Below are 25,942 nucleotides of genomic sequence, written 5' to 3'. Positions count from 1 at the left end.
CTCTGGCCAAGCCCTGACACACCCACTATTTGTATTGGTTAATTTAAAAAATATCACAAAATCTTGATTTGTAGATGAATAAATATACAAAATTTCTCATTGGCTAACGCCTTAATTTGGCGGGAAGAGATAGAAGTGCTGATATCTTTTGAACATAAAAATCAAACACTAAACATTCCAGTTTAGGAAACCTTAATACAAAAAAATTTACCTTGAATTTAAATAGTTCATCTTCAGCCCAGAGGGCGCGACATAAGTTGATAGTAGCGACATCTCTTGAGAAATGTTCACACTACTTCCAAAATGAGTTTCAGATTTCTTGATCTAGATGGCCTTCTACAAGGCGCTAGTTTTAAATGCACGGGGCAGTTGTACCTCCGGTACAATCCTAATTAAGTGACATTTAGAGATCACAAATATGTGCAACTCCTAGGCATTACGTTATGAGCAATGAACAAGATAGATATAACGTAAGTAGAAGCATTACCCTATCGTGAAGTCTAATTATAAACTAGGAGATCCCTCTGATATTTTTCATAATTGTATCTCTGTTTCTCGTATTCCACCATGTACATGTACCGAACACAAGCAACTAACTACTTTCCGAGACTCCTGTATGGAAATACTTCACAAAGAAATGCCTTGAACTCCTCACGTTTAGTATAGGCAGTTTTCTTCTGTGTATAACGTGCTATGTTCTAATGTGACAATAACTTTAACGTAAGGGATATTATTTTAAATTGAATTCTAATGAAAGTAATAGCATTATCTTACCAGTTTATTGGTTCCTACTTCTGGCAGGAAATTACGCCACCTGGCGTTCAGTGTCATGATGCAATTTCTTGATGAGAGTTTCAATCAACTGAAGCTTGGTGGTGATAACTTGCCTGGTGATCGCAGTTTTGGTGAGCTCCCATATGATCCCTATGGGGTTCATATCGGATGAGATCTCCGGCCATGGCAAAACAATAATGTTTTTTTTTCACCAAGGAATGCAGGCAAGGTGCCGAATCGTGCATAAAAATGTACAGTTTATCACCAGGAAACCATTCCTTGAGCTGTGGTAGTAGCCTTGTATTAAGTACTCGCTTGTACTGGTCTTGCCGCATTGTTTCTGTTACGTTGTATGTGCGACCCATGCCCTTCGCGGAGATCACAGTCCAAACCATTACACTAACTGGGTGTTTAACCCCTCTCCGTAAGGCAGTCTGGATGGAACTGCTCCACAAGGTGCCGTAGGATGAATTAACTTTTGTCGACCAAAACCTGAAAAATTGATTCGTCGGAGAAACATACCTGTAAAATATTACAATAATCACAAAATAATAAAAAAAATATTCGGTACTGACATACAGTTCTGTTTAGAAAGTTTCACTTACTCGACTCCAGTCTTGAACCGTCATATTTCGATGTTGTCTGGATTATTGCAGTCGCCTTTTCTTCATTGCCTTGGTGAGTTGTCGTTTTCGGATAGGCCGAAGACACCTGAGGTTATGTTCGGCCAACAGCCTCTGGACTGACCTTTTGGAAACTTTTATTCTTTCATCGTTCATCATCGTAGTCATGCGGGCAACACTATTTTTACGATTTTCGAGGCTGATGATCACGTCCTATTGTAAACAAAATTGATTTTTACTCATAAAATACAACAAAAGTAATACAAAAATAAATATTACGTACCATTTTAATTATTTCGTACGAGAAAAAATTCGGGAAAACAATTAGAAAATGTTTTAAACAACCTTTCTACAGCAGAAATGTTCAACAAACGTCAACCAATCGAGATTTAACATTACTTATGTAATAGAATGGCGCAGGTTTCCAGTCTTGCCAGTTATCGAAAACAAAGGTAATGATACCTGTAGCATTACCAAATAAAATAATCATATGAAAATCAAATTGTTCGTTCATAAAATTATTTTTACAAGAAATAATATACATATGAGTACTGTTCCTCATAATTTGGCCTTCCACTGTAAATTTGTCTAATGATGATTCTTGTTGTTTAAAGGGGCCTAACATCTAGGTCATCGGCCCTGTGTCAGAAAGACTTCGTATATAACTAAATAGATAACTAAATATTTCATTGCGCATCACAAGTTTAAATAATATGTGATTTAACACAAAACTCAGACGTAATAATAATTCTATAAATTATCCATCTTACCTCATATATTAGCTAATTCTATCACTCCATGATATCGGTGTTTAATACGCTTTTATCCAGTAAAAGTGGAAGCTGGGTTTTATTCGAAATGAATGTTTCATTTTTCCATACATTAAATCTTATCTTATCTTACTATATATAAAAATGGATGTATGTGTGTAAATGACACATCTCTTCCTAAACTACCGGACCAATTTCAACCAAACTTGGTACACTTACGAATTACTACCTCCAGACGAGCATTGTGGGGGTAAGTCATCCATAGCTTTCTTAGGGGTGGGGGACAGGAGGGCAGGGGGCAGGATATAAAAAAAATCGAAAAAGTGTCGAGTCCACAGTTTACGGGGTCGCTGAGATGAATAGTGACACTTCCGACTTTTTAAAAGTCAAAGTTCAGCTCCCTTTTGGATGGGGGTGAGGGGGGAGCGATATATAAAATAAACGAAAATAGCGTCGAATATATAATTTTCGGGATCACTGAGGTGAATTGTACACTCCGGATTTTTTTGTATCAGGAGACAAACCACGTGGGGGTTAGTCAGCCCAAGAACCCTTAGGGGGCGAGGGGCGTTAGATACACAAATTAACGAAAACAATGTCGAATCAATATTTCTTGGGGTCGCTGAGATGAATAGTTCCACTCCGATTTTTTCAAAGTCACCCCCCTTTGTGGTGGGGGGCGAGGAGAATGATATATAAAATTAAAAGAAAATAGTGTCGAATACATCGTTTTTGGGGTCGCAAAGGTGAATTGTACACTCTAGATTTTTAGTATCAGGAGACAAACCACGTGGGGGTAGGACAGCCCAGGAACCCTAAGGGGCGGGGGGCGAGGGGGACCAGATACACAAATTAACGAGAACAGTGTCGAATACATAGTTTCCGGGGTCGCTGAGATGAATAGTGACACTCTGGATTTTTAGTATCAGGAGACAAACCACGTGGAGGTAATACACCCCAGGAACCCTTAGGAGTGGCGGAGGGGGCTGAGATATACAAATCATCGAAAGTAGTGTCGAATCCATACTATTCGGTTTAGCTGAGATGAATAGTGACACCCTGGAATTTTTTAAAGTTCAGCCCCCTTTGTTGTTTGGGGGCAATGGGAGAGTGATATATACAAATAATCGAAAATAGTGTTGAATACATAGTTGTCGGGGTCGCTGAGATTAATATTGAGACTCTCGATTTTTAAAACTCAATGTTTAGTTCCATTAGGGTGGAGGGAGGGGGGAGTGAGATAATAATCGAATATACTGCCGAATCCATATTTTTCCGGGTCGCTGAGATGAATAGTAACATTCCGGATTTTTAAAATAAAACTCAGCCCCCGTTGGCTTATGGGGGAGAAAGGGTGAAAAAGTAAATTGTCAAAAATGACCGATATAATGGACGTGAGTATGTTCCAGTATGACTTTCAAGTATGACCTACTACCTGGGAAACATACTGAGGGAGTAAGACGCCCCTAGAACACCTAGGAAAGCTGGTGAAATAGGGCCTATAATCCATATTAATAAATGGAAGTCAGTTCGGCGCGATCTATATGTATATATAAATTAAGGCATAAAAATGAAAACAGACGTGAATTAATGAGACCATTCTAGGCATCTTAGAAACTTAAAACTTGGTACCAGACAAGCTGATGACTTCAGAATATCTAGAAAAATCTATAATTCTCAAAATTCTCTGAGGGAGACACACTGGGAGTTTCAAATCTGTATAAGAATACAGTCGGTGATATTTATCCAGATCGATAACCTATAGGTTACATGGGCTTAAAAGTTTCCTGAAAGTCCTAATTTTTAAACCCCTCCCCCATATCAAGATGGCAGTACAATCTCCCAGACGAGTTAGAAGATTGAAATTTGGCAAAATTATAGCTTTTAGCCTGTAACCGACGGAAAATTTACGAGATGTATAAAAATTTAATTTTTTACTCCCGAAAATAATATCGAAATATGGAGGCAATTTTAATGACGGTGCCGACGTTCTTTCGAGGTATTTAGTGGCTGAACGGTAAGTCGTATCACAAAACGGATGGCACAATCTCTGTTCAATTTGGTGTGATCTACAGCTTTGGTCCTATGCTTTTTTGTCGTATCCCTTATACGTTAAATTTGGCTGTATTTCTGTATTTACCTCAATTTTGCTCTTTGTACACATAAAATATATGGTTTGATTCACTAATAGGAAAGATGGGATCAGCAAATTCCACACGAATATTGGCCCACCCAGTTGTCACATGTGGGCCAAATTCTATGTTTGAAGCTGTCGCATAAGTATCTGAAAAGTAATTCACTGTGTGAAAACCTTACACAAATTTCACCCTATTCAACGTTTCTAAAACGATATTTCCTTTAAATGGATGAGATACGAGGAAATATTATAGGGCCAGCCATTTAGATCGTTAAATAAGGCCAGAGGCGTCTTTTAGTACAATCCGTTTTTTGATTTGATGCACCGTTTAGTAGCAGTTATTCTGTAAATGAAGGTGAACATGAATTTACTACCGCATGTCGATTTACATTTATTCATTTAAGTTGATTTGCAGCGATCAAGAAGGGGTGTGTCTGACATTGTAATTAATACTTTACAAATTAATAGTGACTGTCAGCAGGAGGGCGTCTGATGTTATAATCACTACCTCCTACATCGACTTTAACTGGCAGTAGGAATTGGGTCCTCCTTCAACGCCCGTGTACCATTGTCATTAATAATTCCTTTCTCGATTTGACTAGCAGAAGGCAAGGGAGCGTGCATTTTTTTCAAAACTCGTTTACCTGATGGCCCCCATTATAAACAAAATTACCCATCAAAATGTGAGTGACGTTACGCATAGTGAATTGCGGTAGACAAGTGAGACCTGTCGTTATCATCACAACTCCGCAACTCGCTTCTTTACATTGGAAACAACGTCTGCGTACCTCCCTATGATGCTTTTTTTTGGATAACGTCATGGGACATGTAATTTAAAAATTCTTATTCACTTCATGTACAGTAATTTACTTCGATATCCGTATACAAGATAGAATACCGTAGCGAAGCACGGGTACATTTGCTAGCACAGCAATATAAAGTACCGTCCACCTCATGGTCTAGAGGTAGCGGGCCTGAGTCTTAGCCGGAGACTCCAGGTTTGATTGTCGGTCAGGTCAGGGTTTCTCACGTGGTTCTGGAGACCGGTCCGAGCTCCCCTTAGTGTGCGTTAGAACAATTTGGGGTGTTATCTGACAATGAAATAGAGGCTCCGCCCTTGAACGCTAAGTATTACAGCCGAATGGATTCGTTGCGCCGATCACGTGTCACCTCGTAACTGTAGGCCTTCATGTTGAGAAGTAGTTGCTTGGAAGACCAAAGTCCATCACGGCTATAGCGCCATGGGGTTTGGTTTTGTAACACGTTTTCCCTAAAATACCGTGTGTTCCCAGATTAAATAAATAAATAAATAAATACATACATACATAAAAGAACACTATGCTTCTCTGCATGTAAACCTTATAGTATCGAAAATTCACTCGGTATCACTGAATGATCAATTATCCTATCGTCGAATTTCTTCTCGTAAATTTACTTCTCATGATCCCATCATCTTGTTATCTCACACACGAAGCGCTATCTATTAATTTCGTACTCATATTTGTAATTCGTGAAAATTATCTTCAGGGCCTGGCCGATGGGGTAAAGGAGTGCTCTGTTCGTCCGGAAGGACGTAGGTTCGAATCCCCGTCAGAAAGTCGTAAAATTTAAGAAACGAGATTTCCAATTTCGGAGGAGCATATGGCCCTGATGTTCACTCAGTCTACACCAAAAATGAGTACCAGGTTAATTCTTGGGGATAACGGCGGCCGGGCGTAGAGCTAACCACTCTACCCCATCACGTGCCGAGGTTAACAACGGTGGAAGCCTTTACCTTCCACTCCTCCAACGGCCTTCATGGCCTGTACGGAGGTACTTTGCTTTGCTTTGCTTTGCTTTGAAAATTATCTTCTCATCCCGCCCCACGGTTGATGGGAACACTATTTTTTACCGTTTCATAAATTTTGATCCGTCCAAATAATTGTATTTTGACTAGGAACAACAAATCCCAATATGTAATATGATAAATTATGTTCGTTTTCAGGAACTGTGGGGTCAACCAGACGCTGTGGAATTGAGGGGTCCTGTAGGCTCCATCCATCAGTTTGTGGACATGCCGAAGCAAGAGGCTCAGGTGTATGACGAGGAGACCAAAATAATAAGTACGGTAAGCTTCAGTTTACACCAGTATTTATCAATTTATGTAAAGAAAACACAGAATCAGCTACCAGTTCTATCTTCTTACAAAAATTTGCACCTGTAAATTGAAATGCATATCGACATAAATCCACCATGCTTAACATATTATATGTTAATTTTTTCAATTAATTATTACGTACTGAATTATATTAATTTCAAACCACTGTGTTGTACATGTAGATTCAAATTTCATTTTAACCCTTGTCGGTTCTCATGGTTTGTCACTTATAATTTTTGTGTTTTGTGTGAAAGTAAGGATTTGCCTTAGTAGTATGTATAATTATCAACAATAAATAGAACAGAAATTACCTGGCCCAGGCGTGAACGACAGTCGGAGATGTTCGAGACAGGTACCTTGATCGCTGGACCATGCCCTGTTACATAGGCGGCTGGGGAACGTAAATACACTGTATTTGTCGCGAGGAACTTCACTTCCAACTATTCTTGGACGATTAAATATTTTTGGACCACATACATTACTAACAATACGGTCCCTTACAAAATGAACTCATCAAAATTTTGTATCTCCCCTGCAAGTAGTGTCGATGTGTTGCTATTGTGACGTGGAAGGCCTCTACATCCGCCATTTGGTAATAAGTTCTGAGTAGAGCAAGTCAGCCTGGCTCTAACGGCAGGAAAATTGCAGAGTTGCGTCCCCCACCCTCTCATCACTAGGAACAACCATTCGAAGACGAGAAGGACGCACAATCACTACGCCACTACCTTCCCATTGCTGCCAACCTGTATTGCCCTTCCCCGCCCCTCTTCCTCGTGGCGGTGTAGGAACTACGACAGCCTGAACCCAGAGACTTCCATCTCCAGAAATTTCTACGGGATTCTCCTCCTCCGAAGGATCTCGAAGGATTAGCCTCTCTATAAAAGGAGGATGTGGACTCAGTGTGTAGTCGATTAAGCGCTAGTAGTTCAGTTCAGTTGAACTCAGTCGGTGAGCAGTTTCAGGCAGTCTGAGTGTGAGTCTACGACTGAGTTCCGCTGTGGGCAGTGACAGCCTGAGTTGAGGCGGTCTATCCCTTTCAGACCTGAAAGGAAACTGGAGGTGTGAATTTTTGTTTGTACGTCAAGAACTGACTAAAATGCTCCTCAATACACGTATTAATAGTTTATTTTACAAAATAAAAACTAACATCCGAAAAACAGGACCCACACAATTGTGCGTATCAAAATTCAAAACCTCGTTGTATCACGTACGATGGTGTAGCTTCAAAATTTACGTTCACTAACCAATGTACACACTTCATTGAATATATTCCGGTATTCAGTAAAGCTTCTAGATTAATATAAACGCAGTAAATAAATACTTACTTTCGGCGCTACTGCTTCCTGCCATCTCGCCGATCAACTGTGCTTTTTAAACTCTTCTTCCTTCGCCCTGGCGGTCAGGCGCATACTAAAATCAATTGAAATACACGCCACGTGTCCTGCACAATCACTGCAGTCCGGTGTAGCGCCGAAAAAACATCAAATGCGGTCAGGGATAACTAAAATACGAACCCGCACAATTGTGAGTACTCGGTCTGAAAGGGCTATGGAGTGTTCTGTCCGTGTAAATGAGTGTTCGTTCTGCCTGGTTGTCGTCGTGTAGTTGAGTCTCTAGGGGCAATTGCTATGTAGTGGACGTTGTGTCAGGAGCGGCGTGTGAGAAATCACTGGGAATGGGCATGGCACAGTGAACGAAGTCAGCGGGGAAGTACGGACAGTATTCGTGAAACGTGACTGTGAAACTGTCATGCACGGGCTCTGAACAGAGGACTGTGATATCGGCTGCAAGAATAAGTGTTCGTCTGATTGAGATTATGATTGACAGTTTGTGTGCCAGTTGTTTAGACTGTAAGTGTCATCCGAGGATGTTTGAATGTGAATTAGTGTGACTGAACACTGACAACGCTGATGAGAGAGCGCGAACTGTGTAATTGTGTGTGTCGTACCTGTATGTTGTGATGCTGGTGTGTCTGTAGCAGTTGTGTGCAAGATTTTGTTGTTAGATAATACACTTTCGAATTATACGCTACCAGTTGTGGTGCTCAATTTACCACCCCGTCATCACGTAACACTAAATTGAATGTTTTTGTACAAACCGAAAATGTGGCTCTTAGGTTGTTTGAAAATATACTCATGTCTGAATGTATCATTTCACTCGAAACTCTGTAGGGAAGGATACGATTGTCCACATTCTGCACCCAATGACGGGTTATTTCCGACTGCTGATTCCACTGTGAGATCGCCGAAATTAATGCTTAAGATCAATAAATTTCCAAATTTTTTTGGAATCATTTAAAAAAAAGGGAGCCTCCGTGGCTCAGACGGCAGCGCGTCGGCCTCTCACCGCTGGATACCGTGGTTCAAATCCCGGTGACTCCATGTGAGATTTGTGCTGGACAAAGCGGAGACGGGAAAGGCTTTTCTCCGGGTACTACGGTTTTCCCTGTCATCTTTCATTCCAGCAACACCCTCCATTATCATTTCATTGCATTTATCACTCATTAATATAAATCACCTTGGGAGTGGCGACCCCATTGTAATAACAGCCTATTTATGTTTCATTCATTACATCCCTGACCCGGTCAATGACTGGAAAACAGGTTGTAGGTTTTCATTCATTAAAAAAAAAAGGCTAGAAAAACAACAGATAGGGAATCTGCCACCAGGGCGACTGCCCTAAACGCGGATCAGGATTGATTGATTGATTGATTGATTGATTGATTGATTGATTGATTGATTGATTGATTGATTGATTGATTGATTGATCGATTGATTGATTGAACTCAGTTTGGCGTACCGGCTGCATGACGTCGTGTGTACCCTAGACCGAACCATATTCAATATATGCGAAACAAATTAAAACGAGCTATTTATGGACACATAGTCTGAAGAACTTTTGCAATATCATTAATGAATAAAGGTATAACTTAGTTTGGACCATGACTAGTTAAATTTATGCGCATTGTATAAAGACGGGTTCAGGAATATATTCAAACAAAGGAACATGCTCCCCAATATTAAATTTTTCGAGGCTAATATGAAAAGTTCTGATCGGTACAGAGAAATTCTCGTTTCTGGTTTGTTGAGCAGGAATTAATCTCTCTCCAAGCGGACTGCTAGAAATGTGGATGTATAGGATATGAAGATCAGCGCATCATGAACCAAGTAATCAGTGATGTAACATTCACCTCTGAAACTTCAGTTAAAGATTCATGGCTAGAATATAGAACAAATAAAATAAATAATTATGTTTTCGTCAGAAGACCACAGGTAATGGTTAATGCGCCGCAGAAGTTGAGCGCTGGTTTAGTCAAGTCAAGGCTGCACTTATGCCGAAACGCACTGTACTTTGCACCACACGGAAATAAGTTTGCTACACATATTTGTATCGGCTGTTGTATTGCACGGCTTTGAAACCTGGACTGTATATAAAGCAGAAATGGAACACCTGAAATTATTTGAAATAAGATGCTGACTTAGGATGAAGAAAATCTCTTGTTAGGATATGATCTCTAATTCCATAGCTTCTGAGATGATATCGATAGAGGAGATATTGAAATGCGAGAACGCCATTCAGAATGTATACAGAACGGAGCATGTTAGGGTAATATGCTATGTGCAGCACCTGGCACAGTTGCCAACTTTGCTCTTAATTTGACATAAAAAGTGGCTGCCCAACTAAATGACAAAAAAATTAAATGCAGGCACAATACGGTAACAGCGGGCATAAAGAAGTTGGCTTGATGCCAAACGACGCCACAACCTACAAACTGGTGTTTAATCACGGACCTTACGCCCGCATTACAACGCTGAGAAACAGAACAATAATAATAAGAAGAAGGTCTCTTCGAAGGAAATACACCTTGTAGATGACTGAGATAGAGTTGGATCAAACAAAACATGAATGACGTAGAAGCGAACAAGTGTGGTTATGTAAACGATTGCAAGAGACCAGCAAACACCGGGAGAACTTTATAATAATTGGCCAGTCTTAGGACTGATCACTTAATATGATTATGACGAGTATTATAAGAAATCGGCTCAAGATTTTATACATGACTAGCAAGATACCCGTGCTTCGCTACGGTATTATACTGAAATTCATAATTGAATGCTTAACGTGTTATATATAATCCTCCGAAATTCGCGATCTGACTCGTTTTCTGAGAGATTACTTCAAAGTTCCTCACATTTTCCAATCCTTCTTTCCAGCAATCGATTTCGTACTTCCCGGGCTAGGTCCAGGTATTCCACGCGGTCAGTTGGGTCCCTAAATCTTTGTCATCTTTTCCTATAAGCATTTTTAGTATGGATCAAATCCTGAAGGAGATCCGGCGTGGTGTCGTCTTGGGTGCCTTGGCGGTACTGAACCCGCGGCCGGACTGTATTCGTAGACATTACCAGGCCAGGACCCGTTTCCAGCAGGGTCCGCACATTTTGACGACGGTCAAGAATATTATTATTATTATTATTATTATTATTATTATTGTTATTATTATTATTATTAGATGTTCTGGACCCCACAGCAAGATGCAAGACCGCTACTTGGCGGTAAACTACATCTGCTGCCATTGTCATTGTTGACAATGAGACCAGCACCATTGTCGCGCGTAGGCAAGTGTGCGGGATTTCTGGCGATACGAATGACATACTTCCGTGCAATATTGACCTTATTATAGAGGTGAACAATTGCACCGTCAATATCATTCCTATCGTTTATTCAAATGTGTTTAAATTTTTATTTATATGCCAGGAGAGTCTGCTGTAATCTAAGAACTTCTCCGAAGGAAAAGATGGCTGTTGAAAACGAACCCAGGAAAGATTAAAAATGATCAGTTTATGATCAGAATAAGTACGGTACATCGAAAATGTACAGCCTGTTTCCAGTCATTCGACAGGGTCAGGAATGGAATGAATAAAGCCCCATCTAGCGGCGACAATAGGAATTGTGCCGGCTGCCGAAACACTCCTCTGGGGCAATGATCGATGAATTAAAAATGAAATTAAATATTGGACAGTGTTGCTGGAATGAATAATGACAGGGAAACCCGGAGTATCCGGAGAAAAACCTGTCCCGCCTCCGTTTTGTCCAGCAAGAATGTCACATGGAGTGACCGGGATTTGAACCACGGAACCCAGCTGTGAGAGGCCGGCATGCTGCCTGAGCAACGGAGGATCCTTATAAGTACATTATGAGCAGTAAACTCATTTGGTCTCACCTCCTTTTACACACCACCGCCGTTAAATTTATTTAACCCCCCCCCCAAAAAAAAGAATTAAAAGAAGGCGTGTTTCTTTATGTTTGAAGAAGATTCCAAACACCAATGTTCACGTCTGTTACCTTCAGTTTTGAGATATAACTATCCCCATGAAAATAATTCAGTTAATTAACTTCCTCTCACAATCCTCCCCATCCCCCCTAAGTGAATTTTCCGGCAAAAAATACTTGTTACTTTAATAGTAAAGGATCTTCTAAATACCAATTATCACGACTCTGACGTCTTCAGTTTTTGATTTATGAGTCCTTATGATAGGAATTCAATTCCTTTTCACTCTCGCCCCCCCCCCAGAATTATTTCCCCCCAAAACGCGTTTTTCTTTGTTTTTAAAGGAGATCCAATTACCAATTTTCACGTCTGTAACAACTTATTTATTATTAGATGTATGTATTCTCATACAATTAAGTCAATTAATTTTCAATTCTTTCACCCCCCTCCCCTTCATTGGATTTTCTGAGATACGTGTTTCTTTACTTTTAAAGCAGATTCCAAATATCAAATTTCACGTCTGTAACATCTTCATTTTTGAGATATCAGTAGCCTAATTAAAAAAATTCAACACCATTTTCAGTCACCTTTACCCCCCTTCCACCAAAGTGTTATTTCCGAAAACTCAAAATATACTTTTCTTTATTTTTAATAGAGATTGAAATATACTACTTTTCACTTCTGTAACATGTTAAGTTTTTTGAGATATACTGTAGAAATTCTCATTTTAAAATTTCACCCCTTTTTAGTTCCCCTTAAGTGGAGTTTCCAAAAACAAATCAGCTATGTTTCTTTACATTTACAGGAGATTCCAAATACCCACTTTTTACGTCTGTAACATTTTACGTTTCTCAGATATTCTGTAGATATAGTCTTTCAAACAATTCACCCTAATTTGTCACTCCTCTTTAACCGCCATTAATTGGATTTTCCAAAAACAAAAAATACGTTCTTCTTTATTGTTAAAGGAGATCCCATATACAAATTTTCAGTTCTGAAATATCTTCAGTTTCTGAGATATATATATCCTCATTAAAGGCATTCGACCCATTATTCCCCTTTTACACCACTCCTATTGGGATTTACAGAAAAAAAATACGTGTTCCTTTATTCTTAAAGGAGATTCAGAATACCTATTTTTACATCTGTAAACTTTGAAAGTTTTAAGATGTAGACACACTCATTTCAAAAATTCACCCCCCTTTTCATCCCCATTATTTGGATTTTCCCGAAACGAAAAAATGCTCGTTTCTTTATTTTTAAAATAGATCCCAAATAACAATTTTCAGGTCTGTAATATCTTCAGGTTCTGAAATATAAGTAGCCTCATTAAAGGCATTCAACCCATTTTTCACCCTTTTCCACCCTTCCTATTGGGATTTTTCGAGAACAAAAAATACGTTTTCCTTTATTTTTAAAGGAGATTCTAAATACCAATTTTTACTACTAAAAGCTTTAAAAGTTGTGAGATATAGATACACTCATTTTAAAAATTTACCCCCTTTTCACTCCCCCCATTAATTGGATTTTCCAAAAAACAAAAAATACGTGTTTCTTTGTTTTTAAAGGAGATTACAAACACCAATTTTCAGATCTGTAATATCTTCAGTTTCTGAGATATGAGTATCCTCATTAAAGGCATTCAACCCCTTTTTAATCCCTTTTCATCCCACCTATTGGAATTTTGCAAAAACACAAAAATACGTGTTTCTTTATTTTTAATGAAGATTCTAAATACCAATTTTTACATCTGTAAACTTTTAAAGTTTTGAGATACAGATACACTCGTTTTAAAATTTCACCCCCCTTTTCAACCCCTTAGCGACGGAATATCCAAAAATCCTCTCTTAGCGAGCACCTACATCTAAATATGAATCTATCCCCAAAATTTCATTTCTTTATGTCCAGTAGTTTTGGCTCGGCGATGATGAATCAGTCAGTCAGTCAGTCAGTCAGTCAGTCAGTCAGTCAGTCAGTCAGTCAGTCAGGACAAGTTATTTTATATATTGTGCCCTTTTCAAGGCAACAAATGCGGTGAACTTCTTTCTTCCTCTATGCGCCGGCTGCTCCTGTAAATAATTACATTTAAATGATACTCACCGCTGCATGTAGACTTCTTCCTCAGTCGCGGTGCGTCCGATAATATCCCCGGTGATAGGCCACACGTCGATCAGGGAGTGAGGAAATGAAAAGATGGGGTAAACTAACTATAAATGACGGTACCCAAAGACTGAATTAAAATTTAAATAACAAACTGATTTATTGAAGAAAGTGCAAAGTGCCAAAATTATGAAAATGAACTGGTGAAAAATAAACAAAGTGAAATGAAATGAAATTAAAAAATAGAGATTGAAGATCTGCCTTATAATAACTCAATTATCTGCCTAATAAAACTGACTGAAAGTCGATCAAAATATCAATATTCCAGATTACGTTGACACTGTCTTCAAGACGATGACGTGAAGAATTTCAAAACTCTGATCAGAAAGTACCATCTCATTTGAAATACTGAATTGTACTACATAGAAAAAATGTCACTCAAAATAAATTAGTGTAGTTGAATACTTAATTAATTAATCATCAAATCAACACTGACTCAGAGGTGTTTATCAAATCTTTAACACATGTGACTCAGTTGGGAAACACCCAACTTTAAAATAATCGTGGACTGCACTAACCATGTGTAACAAATAAAAGACAGAATTCAAAGAAACAGCCATGAACATCGTACTTCACTTACCACATAACCACTGTCACATTCAAACTACTCGTGGTTGAAAAGGAAATTATTGAAACATGAACCTGAGTGTTACATTCACTCATCTAATTATTTAAACTTCACCTGCATGACTGTGATAGCCTGGACTTCTTTTAAATATAAAGTCATTAGGCCAAGTGCCTCATGTTTACACTTCAAATGACAGCGATCCTTGTACATTAAAATTTTTACTTAATTTGCCGCTGACTGCATTTCATTACGAACTCATTATTTGTGGTACCACCACTAGATGGAGGCAGATCCCATCTTATTTACCTCATTCATTGCGGCAGTTATTATACAACTGGTTTATTAAAGATCGCTTCATTTCCTAATTTAAAATGTAGTGGATTTTAAAGGTTTGGTAATTACTGAATGTCTGGTATGAGCATACCACTACTATGGTTTTGAATATGACCTAATCGATGATCTCTTATCCTAACACATGAAATCTTATTTACATAATTAAACTTGTTAATGGAGAAACATTGCTCCAACAAAAAAATACTAAAATCAAAACTAGCCTAACTACTCCTATCTATTTACATCAAATCAAATACGAATAATTCACATACGATCACATCCTACAAATAAACGGTAATAAAAGGTACGTGAAGAAAGAATAATAAATAAACAAATATAGATCCCAACATCGCTGCCTGCTGAAAATTAATAAAAATAAAATGCGCAAATATCGGAGTCTAAAGGAAAATTTTCCCCGCTACGAGTAGCAAAAATATTGTGAATTTGACGGCAATCTCTACCTCAGTCGACAAATGTCTGGCCATGACACTATTTAACCTTTATGGATCACTGCTATTCCATGTCATCCATGACTCTACATGACTGTCAAAATGCACATTGATTCGTCGCTCTGCTCACATATACCTCGTACTTTAACTAGCATATTCGCCGAGCATCTACTTTCCCTGGAACTATTTGAAACAAATACAGGCTTCTGCCTACAATCATAACCCATGTCGTTACGTATTTAACACTCTTGGTTAAATTATTCATCTCTCAATTCTATTTACTCATCATTATTCTCGACGTATCACCTCATAATACGGCCTCGCTCGTATCCGGCGGGCGAAATATCTGTCGTGCACATCTCTATTTCTTACGACAGTTCATGACATGGTCCAAATATCACATTTCCATTATCAACGTAGATCATCAGGGATATTATTCACTTAGCTCGATCTCTAGATCATTCTCTGCTTCACATGTTACAAAATATCAGAGCTGACTCATCAACGGCTTCCTGTCACTAACTGTTTACTAAAATGACGAGATTGCCTCTCAAAAACACGGCTATTAAGAAATGTGTAACCGCAACTACACACAGAAATAAATACTCGCGTCCACCAAATATCGTCGCAAAATATATGGTATAAGTACTACCGGAAACGGTCATCTGAATGATGATTCCACAACATAAAACAAGCTGAATGCGCAAATAGCAAAATAAGCATTAAAATCAACAAGGCGGCGTCTACAAAATCATAACTCCAACAGAAATATCGCTCAAAACTAAAGTTATAATAACATGATGATTATTATAATAAAATCGGCATTACACTCATTGAGATCTAATAATATAGCATCCTAAACTGTCAAGGTGACTTACTACAAATGATCCATAATAATACGCAAACACATCTACGTAAAGGAAGTGCGCAAATAACCCTAGCTCAAAGTGCAAAAATTAATATATTATAATTGTTATTATTATATTATTATAATTATTATGTGAATTATTTACAATCCCATCTAACAGTCTAAGCTACATTTGATCATCGATTAGTTCCTAGTCCTACATATTCTATTTACACATTACTTTTGTTGTCGCTCATACCTTGGTGCTGGAGGCAGGTTGGATCACCCTCCGGGCTCCGTCATGATGAATTAGAATTCCATCTTGAAGCTGATGTGGTATTCCGAATTTTCACACACGCATACTTGATACATTTTTATCATGGCGATACACACGCTCACATTCATAACACACGCATTTTCTAGCACTTCAGTGAAGATTATACAACAGCACTGCATAACATCTGACGTGAAGTCGAAAGTTTTCTCTCCGCTACCTGCCTGACGCCTCCTGCTGGTCTCTCACACCCCTCTCAGTTTGTTTACTTACAGCTTACCGGTTGTTCACCTCTTCGGAACATAACAGTTTACTCAAGGTCTTTAACATCGCGGCCTTCCATTAATGAAAAGTCATTCTCCTCCCTGTCTGCTTTAACTAGTTTCTGCCCGTAACATCTCGCTTGCCATAACAGTTTATTGTAAGTGATGAAAAGCAAGCTAAAAGTACAGTTTCCAATGATGGGTGGAGAAATTTATACTGATCGTCCTCCAAAAATGAAAGAAATAAAGTAGCTTTCCACAAAAGTCCAAACTACATGTGGATCAGAAAACTTTATGCGGTTACGTGTTGCGACCTGTTACATTGTCCCTCTCGGTTGTTAACGTAAGTTCATTTAAGGCAAGTGTTGAAAAGTGTAGCTATTGCCTGTTATCTCTGCATAAGCTCAAAGTAAAGTAAAAGTTTGTTAAAGTGTTCATTTCTCCTGAAATATTACTCTCCCAAGTAAAATACATGGCTCACTCGGAATGGCAACAAGTGTCTCTGATCGCTTTCTTACCAGACTCAGAATTCACAAAAGTAAAGTTCACACAAGACTGAATTTGAAAGCTGACTAACTGAATTAGCTGACACACTCTAAACACACTCTGAATCAACTAACCCACACACTGAAGATTCACCACTCTGCTCGCTGGTTTTGTAATCAGTTCTCCCCCCACCTCGAAAATAGTTCTGTGGAAGGGATGTGGCGTAGTAATCTAGCACTGGGGAGCGCTTTATCATACATCCGTTGGTTAAAGCTTCAAAAATTATGTACAAAATCTTCCTAATTTCGGTCTGACTTGTTATATTGCGCCGTGGGAATCGATCACAGGGTAATCCACACGACGGCGCGCGTCACCGGCGTTATTTTCTTCCAGCGTATGGTTTCTTCCCGCCATGACAGTTCATTTCCTGGGCGATACTACTCTTCCGTGTGAAGTTAAAATTTTATTAATTAGCCAATAATTAATCACTCCTTCGCACCGATAAATTTTTAAATATTATTATGAAATCAGGACACTGTTTTACACAACTACTCCGGGCTCCAAATAGCGAAATACTGGCTGTAGATTCCCGCTATGACAGGACATTCAAATTTGGAATTTTGTGATTGGCTGAGACTTTCGCGCTCTCCGCAGCATGGATGCTTCCATTTCCTCCCAAGGGTTGGTGGGTGTTATCGTTGTCTCTCTTGCTCTTCTAAGTAGGTCAAGGCTCAACGCGTGATTTTCTCGTGAGAACCAAGTAGAAAGTTGCCACTCCTAGCCGGTACCATAAACTTTTATTGGATGCAGCACTCAGGTCGGTCTATAAGCTGTTCGTGCTCTAAGAAAAGTTTCGAGGATTTCCTTGCCGACTGACTGGCGCCAGAATGTTGCTTAGTGACTGCTGGCTTTCACAGCCTACTGTAGTATTCCATATGCGAATTATTCAACTTTTTATTCATAAATTAATTACGTAAATTCGCTTATGGGTGCAATATATAGATTAAGGTGTGTTTTAAATAAATATGTATTCACTATTGGCACTTGATGGTGACTACAAAAGTTTTTCAGTATGTGATGGACGATGATAGATAGAAGACTGTATTATATTAACGAATGGTAGTTTTTAAGCTTCAAAGAAAGGACTTAATTGCGAATATTAAGTCTCGTTACAACTACAGACTAGACTGAGTTTTTAAAAATTGTAGGAGTTAGTTAACAGCATAACGATGGCCTCAAATCGTTCAATTAGATTTACTCGTGGCTAGAAACATCCCAGGTACAGTAAAAGTGAAACTTCCATGAAATTAATTTCAAAGCAGAAGCGTGTAATTGAACGTTCTACTTTCCTTATCGAGTTCCGTTTGTCTGATACAAGTTGTTCGTTAATAATTTTCAAACACTTTACAGGATAATTTTACGTTCGTTATAATCAGCTGAGTTAGTGTTTTTCATTAACTTCGTTATCTATGAAATCCTGAAATATGAATTCATTTTAACTCTCTTCTAGCAATAACCTTAACTGATCGAAGATCGACAAAATAAAATAAAATAAAACAAGGATGAATAAATTTATTAGAAACCACTACTGGCAAATACAGTCCATTTTTGGGCCTTCATATCCCCAGACTGCTGCAGGTATTTAAGACCCGCGAGGCCAGTGTGACAATACTCCTCATTCGTATTTCTTTGCTTTCTCGACTTGATATACTGACTCTCATATAAGGAAACTCCTTATATCACATATATGGCTGTTTACAACTCTCAGTCCATACTTAAAATTCCAGACACTTGATGGTAACGGAACTCAGGGCTGCCGTGTGAGCAGCAGGCATTCTGTCTCTACACCACTGGACTATGAAAATAAAGGAAACAATCATTTACAATGATAATAGAGATAATTTATATAAATAAAATCTTAATGTTATGTTTATGTCCATTAGCACAATATTCTTATTATTATTACTTTCATACATAATATTCGCCTGTTTCATGAAGAGCCTTCAAAACCTGTAATAATGGTGAGTATTGCAGTCATTTTAAATCAGTCTAGTTCATCTGTACATTCTGCACATACTTTATCAAAGGTAAAGATTAGACTTCTTTTGGTTTACAAGACGATCACGATGAAGTTACGAAATATCAGATATTTCTTACACTTTATTAAAATGACGATTTTGCCAGTGTTTTATATTATAAAGATGTCCCGTTCTCTTATGAAATTAAGCTGCGTATGGCTTTCAGTGGCGGGAGTGCCCGAGGACAAGTTCGGCTCTCCAGATGCAGGTCTTTTGATTTGACACCCATAGGCGACCTGCGCGTCGTGATGAGGATGAAATGATGATGAAGACGACACATACACCCTGTCCCCGTGCCAGGGGAATAAACCAATTCTGGTTAAAACTCCCGACCCTGTCGAGAATCGAACCCGGCACTCCTGTGACCAAAGGCCAGCACGCTAACCATTTAGCCATGGAGCCGGACCCCGTACCTTTATATATTCAACAGACAACATGGTAAATTTCACGGAAGGGAGAGACGTACATAGAAGGCTTTCTTTGTTCTCGGATGAGTATATGCATTTCATTCAAACAATGCAGAGTGCTTCTACCTGCGTTTTTTTCACTCTCTGAGCAGTCCTCTTTCCTTCTCTGACCTCAGGACTGTACGTGGCATCCTTTAGCCCTCCTGTTGGAAGGTGACTCTCACTGGTAGTCGACAGCCCAATGAAGCTGCAGCAGCTTTTCGCTGATCCGTCAGATCTTTGGACGTACGAGGACGGAATGGCTTAGGCCTTCTTGAAAGAGCTTTGAACTGCCACTGACACTGAGGGAGGCACAATATCAACGCAACAAATGGAGGTCGTCGAACGTTATAAGAGATCACTCTTCAATAGGAGATCAGAAGTTCACAAACTATGGCGCTCCAGCTCCTCGAAGTATAAACTGAATTTCAAATATATTGGAGAAACAGTATGATGGAAACGATACACTTACTAACATGTGCACACAATGAATACTACAGCGCTGCATGTTTACCCCGAAAATGTTTATGTTAAAGATACCAACAAGGAAATAATATTGTGTTGTTACATTTATTCGCCTAGCTACCGCCATGGAAGTTCGTTATCGTTCCCTTGTTGGTGCTGTACCCTAGTGTATCCCTGGTAGTCGTGGAATGCGCCCACAGTGGTGACACCGTTAGCTCTGTAGTGGTGTGGCTACATCTGTGAACAAATTGGCGAACATTTCTCTCGATAATAAGGATAAGTTCACTGATGAACAACGCAAAAATTTTCACGAGGTCTGTATCGGAGAAAATATCCTTAAATCATTTCTTACCAACGCCCCGGGTGATATGGGCAAAACATTCTCAAAACTTGTTTGCTAAAGTTAGAGAAGGAATGATTGGTTTGACAGTTGCATCTACGGTAATCGCAGCAATTCATCAGCCAGGATGCAAGACAGAATATTGCATATTTAAAGTGCCAATTGACGTAGACGGTAATGAGGCTCTAGTGATCAATATTACGAAAACTGGATGTGTAGCCAGGAGTCCACGCGACGGTGTACTAGTTGTATTTGATGAGTGCACTTCGGCAGGCATCGTCAATCGAGAGCGAAATGCCTTCGGAGTCAGTTTGCTCCCCGATCTTGAGGAACGAGGGCAGCTTAGCGAGCAAGTAGGGGAAGAAGTAGGGGAAGTGCATGACGTAGTATGTACTGAAGGCCAGTGGCGCAAGTACAGTACGGCCACGGTATGCTACCCGCCTGACTGCTGATTTCTTGTCACGTGACAAACACCCGTCCCAAGCGGAGCAAGTAACACCGGCTCCCTAGAGCAACTACGTGATGACGTCTGCACTACGGCGTACAAAATCTTCGTAGAGGTAGCTGACAGGATTAGTGCTGGGAGCGAAGTGATTGAAGCGGTAGTAGCGATTACAGCGCCCCTCCAGATGTAACCGGAGATATCCGACTGGCAGGGAAGTACTCGGAGTAGCGAGTGACGCCGAAGTAACAGGAGGACGTTAGAAGGAAGGAGCGGTTAGTATGAAAGTGAGCCCTGTCTGGTTTCCGCATTTTGCGACTAAATGCCGCGACGTCAATCTGCAGTTTAATTGTTCTTCGAACGAGTCACAGGCAAGGAGTGGGCCTAATATAAAGTGTGTGAGCGTTCATTTGCAAAAGGAGGAGGAATATCTAATCTGAAACGTGTTCATCCCAACCAGCTCATTTTGGACAAGAAAGAAGATGTGCCCATCCACCAGCGGTTTTACAATGAGAGATACGGTCCAGACTGAACGTCCTGAAACCGGATCCCGTCATGGACGTGACTGAAAAAAGGGAAAGGTAACACCCTTCTTCTCTTCTTCTTTTTCTACCGCTTTTCCCACATCTGTGCGGTCGCGGGTGCGAACTGTGTCGCAAATATGGATTTGGCCCTGTTTTATGCCCGGATGCCCTTCCTGATGCCAACCCTATTTGGAGGGATGTAATCACAATTGCGTGTTTCTGTGGTGGTTGGCAGTGTAGTGTGTTGTATGAATATGAAGAGGATAGTGTTTGGACAAACACAAATACCCAGTCCCCGTTCCAGAAGAATTAATCAGAGGGGATTAAAATCTTCGACCCGGTCGGGAATCGAGCCCGGGACCCTACGAACCGAAGGCCTCTACGCTGACCATTCAGCCAATGAGTCGGACAAATGGTAACATCCTTATACGATAGATATTCTTACGAAAGCGTTTAGTGACTACAGGTATTCCGATTAAACATGGACCATAGGTACAGTCCTAAGTAAGGATGGAGCGCTGAACTACACGATATCTGTTAAAGGCCAATTGTGCGAAAACATTTCGACCAGATGAAGTGATGTGGACACACTACAGTCTTCGTGCCCTTAGGTTTACATAATCAAAAAAAGAACTTCCTTCTCTCTCCGTCTTAACCCCAGAGGAGAAGGGATGCCATATCTATTTGGATTTCACTATCGATTTTATTGTAGCACCGTTCGATATGTTAGATACGCGATGTTCTTTTTGTAACAACTTGTCCCTAGGTAATAGGTTATAATCCAATACAGTGTTCCTTATTACTTTCTTACATTATTAAACCAAATACATAACAAAACTCACACACCTTGGCCGGGATGCAAACAGCGCCCACATTGGTGAGAAACCAGATTGTTGTTTTCATTTAATGTCAAGGGTGTCAACTACGATTATCTGGTAGTCTGGTGTTATTGCAGGGCTGAGAAACGCATTACCATGAATTACATCACATTAGGCACCTCCTAGCTTATAAACCCGTGTTCAGATCTTAGAACTTGCGTTGTAGAACCTATGTTTATTAGAATTTTTTTTCTGTTTCGATGCATACTATCGCCACCTAAAACATTGGATACTTGCATTTTGTTACCCTGCATATTAGATATAATATTTGGTTAAATATTTGGTTAAATCTCTGAGGGAAATTATTATTATTATTATTATTATTATTATTATTATTATTATTATTATTATTATTATTATTATTATTATTATTATTATTCACATGTCAATCTTATAATTAGGCCTATTACACTTGGTGCGCCTGCAGAATAGTGTTATGTGTTGTTACACGATTGCGAGTTGTAACTGCATTTGTTATAATTTGCTAATAGGCCCTACATTCGTTCATCATAATTGCGTTCTAAAACGTTATACAGCATGTAGGTAACGTCCAAATGACAATGCAGAAACTCTGCTAAAGGAAACGGTGAGTGGAAGGGAGTTTTCGGAGGAACGACTGTTTTCTCGCCACGATTTCACTTGCGGTTGTACTCGGTGCCTCCGATTGAATGCGCGGGAACCTTCGGCTCCGCTCCGCTCCACTCCGTCCCTTCCCAGCACTAGACAGAATGGTAATTCGCAGACTGGAGACCGGTGTCTACGGAGGTTGCCGTAGATTAAACCGATGATTAATCCCTACCTTGCTAATAGATACGAATGAAGTCAGGCATGGAGCGATGTCGTGTGTGTCAACAAGTAAATATTAGAAAATATTGGGTCGAAAATAATCTTGCTTTGGAAGAAAGCAATTTTGGTGCCAACTAATGAACTTGAAGCGGCTATTAACACTAGATGGGCCACCATTACATCTCTACCTATAAAGACCGTACCGATGGTAGTTTCATTTAATTATCCAGGGTCTAAAGCAGGGCCTCTCAAACGCCCAAAATCTCACGCGTGCGAACAGCGGTGCAGAGTTCCTGTGCACAGTGCATCGGTCCCGCTCCACTCGGCTCGGACCAACGCTTCGTCTCTGGGCTACTCGGCTAAGCCCGGCTCAACTCGGCTCGACTCAGCGCGGATTTGGAGCGCTACGGCGCTAGTGAGGAAGAGGGAGACAGGGGGAGGGAGCGAAACAGGCGTGGGGAAAGAGAGAGACAGCGCTATTGCTCCAAATCGAGGAGTGGGGGTCTGCACTCTGGTCAACCAAGCAAAGTCGTCTTTTGCACCGTGCACAGTGCATGCACCAGGCGCATGCACGCTGAGAGGCCCCGGTCTAAAGATTCCACTAGCATATCAAGTTATGGAATTTTAAACAGCCACCACCTTGAATTTTGCATTTCAGTAATAATAGTAACATACTGTTACGGATGAAACACCATCTGTTTTATCGCTCTAATTATGTAGTTAAATGACAAAAGCTAACATGTCCTTTTATGTAATTCTTTTAGGAGAGCTAATTTAAAGTTTGCAAGTGCTATATTAATAGAGATACGGTTTGATTGCTTACTTTAATTATTTTTCTCTTAAAATAGCAATTTACTCTTCATAACACTTATTTAAACATTTAGAATCTGCTTTACGATTGACAGATACACATAGGTCTTATGTCGACGATGGGATAGGAAAGGGCTAGGAGTAGGAAGGAAGCGGCCGTGGCCTTAATTAAAGTACATCCTGATGTGAAAATGGGAAAATACGAAAACCATCTTCAAGGCTACCGGCAGTGTGGTTTGAACCCACTATCTCCCAAATGCAAGTCCACAGTCACGCGCCCCTAACCTCATGTCCAACTCGCTTAGTAATATAATTTTTCCCAACTCAAATCATTGATTATTTTTCCCTTTACTACCGTATAAAGTACGTGTCATTATTTAACATACTGCACTTATCATCCATCTCAGATGTCAGTATTTGACATAATCACTCATTCATTTTTATGCGAAGGGAAGTACAAAGTCGATAATAGACCTATTTCAAGCAACATGGTGCATCAAAACAACCACTGACATATCTGGTGAAAATTTTATATAAATAATATAATCTGAATTCAAAGCTATGTAAAATGATTGTGATTAGCAACACTTTATTATAGTACTTTATTGAAAATGAAAACCTACAACCTGTTTTCCAGTCATTGACCGGGTCAGGGATGTAATGAATGGATCATATATAGGCTGTTAGTACGATGGGTCGCCACTCCCAAAGTGTTTTATTAATGATTGATAGATGCTATGAAATGATAATGGAGAATGTTGCTGGAATGAAAGATGACAGGGACAACCGGAGTACCCGGAGAAAAACCTGTCCCGCCTCCGCATTGTCCAGCACAAATCTCACATTGAGTGACCGGGATTTGAACCACGGTATCCATCAGTGAGAGGCCGACGCGCTGCCATCTGAGCCATGGAGGCTCCCTATAGTATTTTATTATGGTATATATATAAAATCAATATTTAAATATTATATCATTCTGCTTTTCACTTCCATTTCACACATGTTATTCGTCATCTCTATCGTCACTATCACTCTCAGTTTCAGGACCAATACAAGGAGCTCTTGCAGTAATGGCTAACGAGTGGTAAAATCCGCGATAGGCCATGGTGATTCATGAGTACCGCTACCAGTATCGGGAATGTGGCACTGGTACTGGCTCCTTCCTTTTGAATTATTACGTTAAGTTTACCTCTCCCTACTTCATACAAATTTCCATAGAACTTTTTACACACTTCACTCCTCTGGTAAAGGAACGTAGTATTTAACTGTTATAAATTTGCCACTATGATGAATTTTGCCTTTTCCTTGACCTTTATTTCAGGTCGTTTTGGCCTTTATTTCAAGATCAACCATTATGAACCGATCGTGAATTTTAGAATTACCTAAAGCGTAGAAGTTCATAAAAATGTGTTTCTTATCGTATTCATTCATGTTCACAATGCACTTCATTTAAAATCATGTTCCTACAATGGGTTTCAAGTTCTTGTCGAGAACTCCGTGTGATTTTCTTGCTATAATGCTCAACACGTTGTTCTGAAGTTGTCCTTTCATTTTCGGTGTCATCAGTACTTAGAGTCAAGTACCGCAAGATTTTCTTCTGCAGTCACTTTTCTTGAAACTGTTGTGTTGAAAAGTATTTTCTCTAGATCTATCTCTGTTTAAATTCGGAGGTGCATGACTTGAGGCTATCTGTTGGACAGTGATTTCATTTGAGTTTCTTCTCCGCTAGGCCCACATCAACACATAATCATCTGAACTGTAATCCAATCGCAAACTTTCAGATTCGCATTCACATTCTTCATTTTCACTATATAGAACAAAGTTGTGAACCACATAAGAAATTGCGATAACAAGCACACGAAACTTCAAATTAAGAAGCCACTCCTATTACATTCCTTTTTTACTTACTTTCATTTATTCCAAGTGCCCAATTACCTAAATCCATTTCCATGACAGTTTGTTCTCTGCTTTTAATTTTACTCACCGTACAAAGCTATAACTTTGTTCGTATGGCGAATTTTACAATAAACATGCCATGAATACGTATGTGTTGTATTGTAGTGCGACTACCATCAAACTGTAC

The 25,942-nt window shown here is 39.5% G+C and overlaps 1 protein-coding gene across 5 annotated transcripts in view; it reads left to right on the top strand.

Moving 5' to 3' along the window:
- The window catches only part of CDase (neutral ceramidase), a 1,004,245-nt gene that overhangs the window by 659,650 nt on the left and 318,653 nt on the right, over window positions 1–25,942 (top strand). For all 5 annotated transcript variants that reach the window (XM_068225499.1, XM_068225500.1, XM_067137831.2 and 2 more), the window contains exon 8: window positions 6,289–6,411. In XM_068225499.1, coding sequence (XP_068081600.1) covers window positions 6,289–6,411 — 123 coding nt within the window. The remainder of the gene's footprint in view (window positions 1–6,288; window positions 6,412–25,942) is intronic.

The sequence above is a fragment of the Anabrus simplex genome, chromosome 1 (assembly GCF_040414725.1).
Source record: "Anabrus simplex isolate iqAnaSimp1 chromosome 1, ASM4041472v1, whole genome shotgun sequence".
In the NCBI taxonomy this organism is placed as follows: Eukaryota; Metazoa; Arthropoda; class Insecta; order Orthoptera; family Tettigoniidae; genus Anabrus; species Anabrus simplex.
The sequence above is the reverse complement of the archived record's forward strand: the minus strand, read 5'-3'. Positions and strand labels throughout refer to the sequence as shown.